General features: G+C 35.7%; 1 protein-coding gene across 2 annotated transcripts in view; it reads left to right on the top strand.

Annotated features, from left to right (window-relative positions):
- The window catches only part of LOC116702850 (mitochondrial import inner membrane translocase subunit tim16), a 117483-nt gene extending 116748 nt beyond the window's left edge, over positions 1-735 (top strand). For both annotated transcript variants that reach the window (XM_032537342.1, XM_032537341.1), the window contains one exon: positions 559-735. In XM_032537342.1, coding sequence (XP_032393233.1) covers positions 559-648 — 90 coding nt within the window. In that variant the 3' untranslated portion in view covers positions 649-735. The remainder of the gene's footprint in view (positions 1-558) is intronic.
- Positions 736-1911: the final 1176 nt, after the last annotated feature.

Here is a 1911-nt window from a genome sequence, read left to right as displayed (position 1 = left end):
GGAGAGAGTTTGCTGCACTGAAAGTAAATGGGCTGAATAATTTTGCACGCCCAATTTTTCAGTTTTTTATTTGTTAAATTTTGAAATATCCAATAAATTCCGTTCCACTTCATAATTGTGTCCTACTTGTTGTTGATTCTTCACAAAAAAATATTTTTATGTTTGAAGCCTGAAATGTGGCAAAAGGTAGAAAAGTTCAAGGGGGCCAAATACTTTTGTGTGGGTGGGTGGTATGGCAGCGTAGGGCTCTACCGTATTTGCAGTTTTAACAAGTCAGCTATTATGATTATCCAATGAGAATGAGAATCCAAGAGACCTTTTTTTCTTTAATGCAATGATCAGTTTTCCTTGTTCCTCTGTTTATGTGTTACATTTCAAATTATGCCTCATGAGAATCTCTGTATGTGTGTAGGAGGAATGCACTCTGAACTGTGTCTTGTTTGAAATATTACTGATTTTATCTTGCTCATTTCTCTCTGCTGAGTAAACCATGCTGTAATTTGGTTATTTTAAGTGTCTTCTCTTATTCAGTCATTATTATTGTTTGTGTGTGTGCAGGTGGTGCGGGCTAAAGAGCGTCTAGATGAGGAACTTAGTATTCAGACACAACAAGAAAAGAAGCAGTCACAGCAGAATACGGAAACATGAAGTACTGTATGAAATGATGCTCGTCCTTTCTTTCCTCTCCCCATCCTCTGTAAATTATAACCCAATAAAAGCCCTTTTCTCTACTCTTGAATTTGTGGCATTTTTTGGGCAATGGATGTGATCTTAATACAGGCAACCACAAACAATATAATATGGGCTTATAGTTTTTTTTGTTTGTTTTTTAAGATGGGCCATATGTATAATGCTATATATTGTTTGCTATGATCTAAATCCATACATAAATGCTATCATTTCTGTCACAGTTTAAGCTACTGTATATTTGAATATAGTGGAACTGCAGCTTGTCTATTAATCAGGGTAATATTGTTTTTATTCAGGTGAAGTGTGATGGCAGCATCAAGTGTGCATGTTGGTCTAATGGTGCCGAATCACATTTACCTGGATGATTTCTCTATATATGTACAATTTCCACAATATGTAATTTCATTGTATATTTGGAACAGAAATTAATACACAAGTTGTATCAAATACAACTTTATTAAACAATTTTCTTTTCATTGACATTATCAACATCGTAATAAAATTCCTCTAAAACAGGAGAACACCGCTATGTTGTACCAATTGGAGACTTTTACAACTCTAAAACTCTGCATGTTCAACCATAGAACATGATGCCAGGAAAAAATATATTTTCATATAATTTTTTTCATATAGTGTGTAACTTCTGTATCTTACCTATAATAAAAAGGCACTTGAAAAAATTAAAATACTGACAATATCTCACAAATGTGCAAAAAACATAACTTGGAACAGGCCTTGCATGGCCTTAGTCTTATCATTAACCCTTTGTGCAACACTGTGGCACTTCAATCAATGTCACCCCTTTACAATGACACTGACTTAGCTAGCTAACACAAATTTTGTGCCCTGGATTTCAGTTCCACTTTTCATAGTAAGTGAGGGTAACTTCAAATCTCCAGGAGCAAGTACCGCTTTTATACTGTCAAAACAAAAGACGTCAACTTCCGACATTTAGGCGACCGAGGATTATTTTTACAATTATTCTTGGTTCCCAAAACAACTGAATTATGCTGTACAAGGACGTGGCAGCATCTCCATATCTAAACACTCCATGAGGGGAACAAAAGTGCAGTTTATTACAGACTGAGCTCAAAGGGTTAATGGATCATACAGCTTATTTGATATTGAAAAGATGTGGACCCTGTGTGGATCCGTGTCATAATATTCAGCTTTCTGCTGCCTCTTTCTGTCCCTGGCTTAGACCTGCAGAGGAGAGACAGA

Source organism: Etheostoma spectabile, chromosome 15, assembly GCF_008692095.1.
Source record: "Etheostoma spectabile isolate EspeVRDwgs_2016 chromosome 15, UIUC_Espe_1.0, whole genome shotgun sequence".
NCBI lineage: Eukaryota > Metazoa > Chordata > Actinopteri > Perciformes > Percidae > Etheostoma > Etheostoma spectabile.
This window is presented reverse-complemented; position numbering and strand designations above follow the sequence as displayed.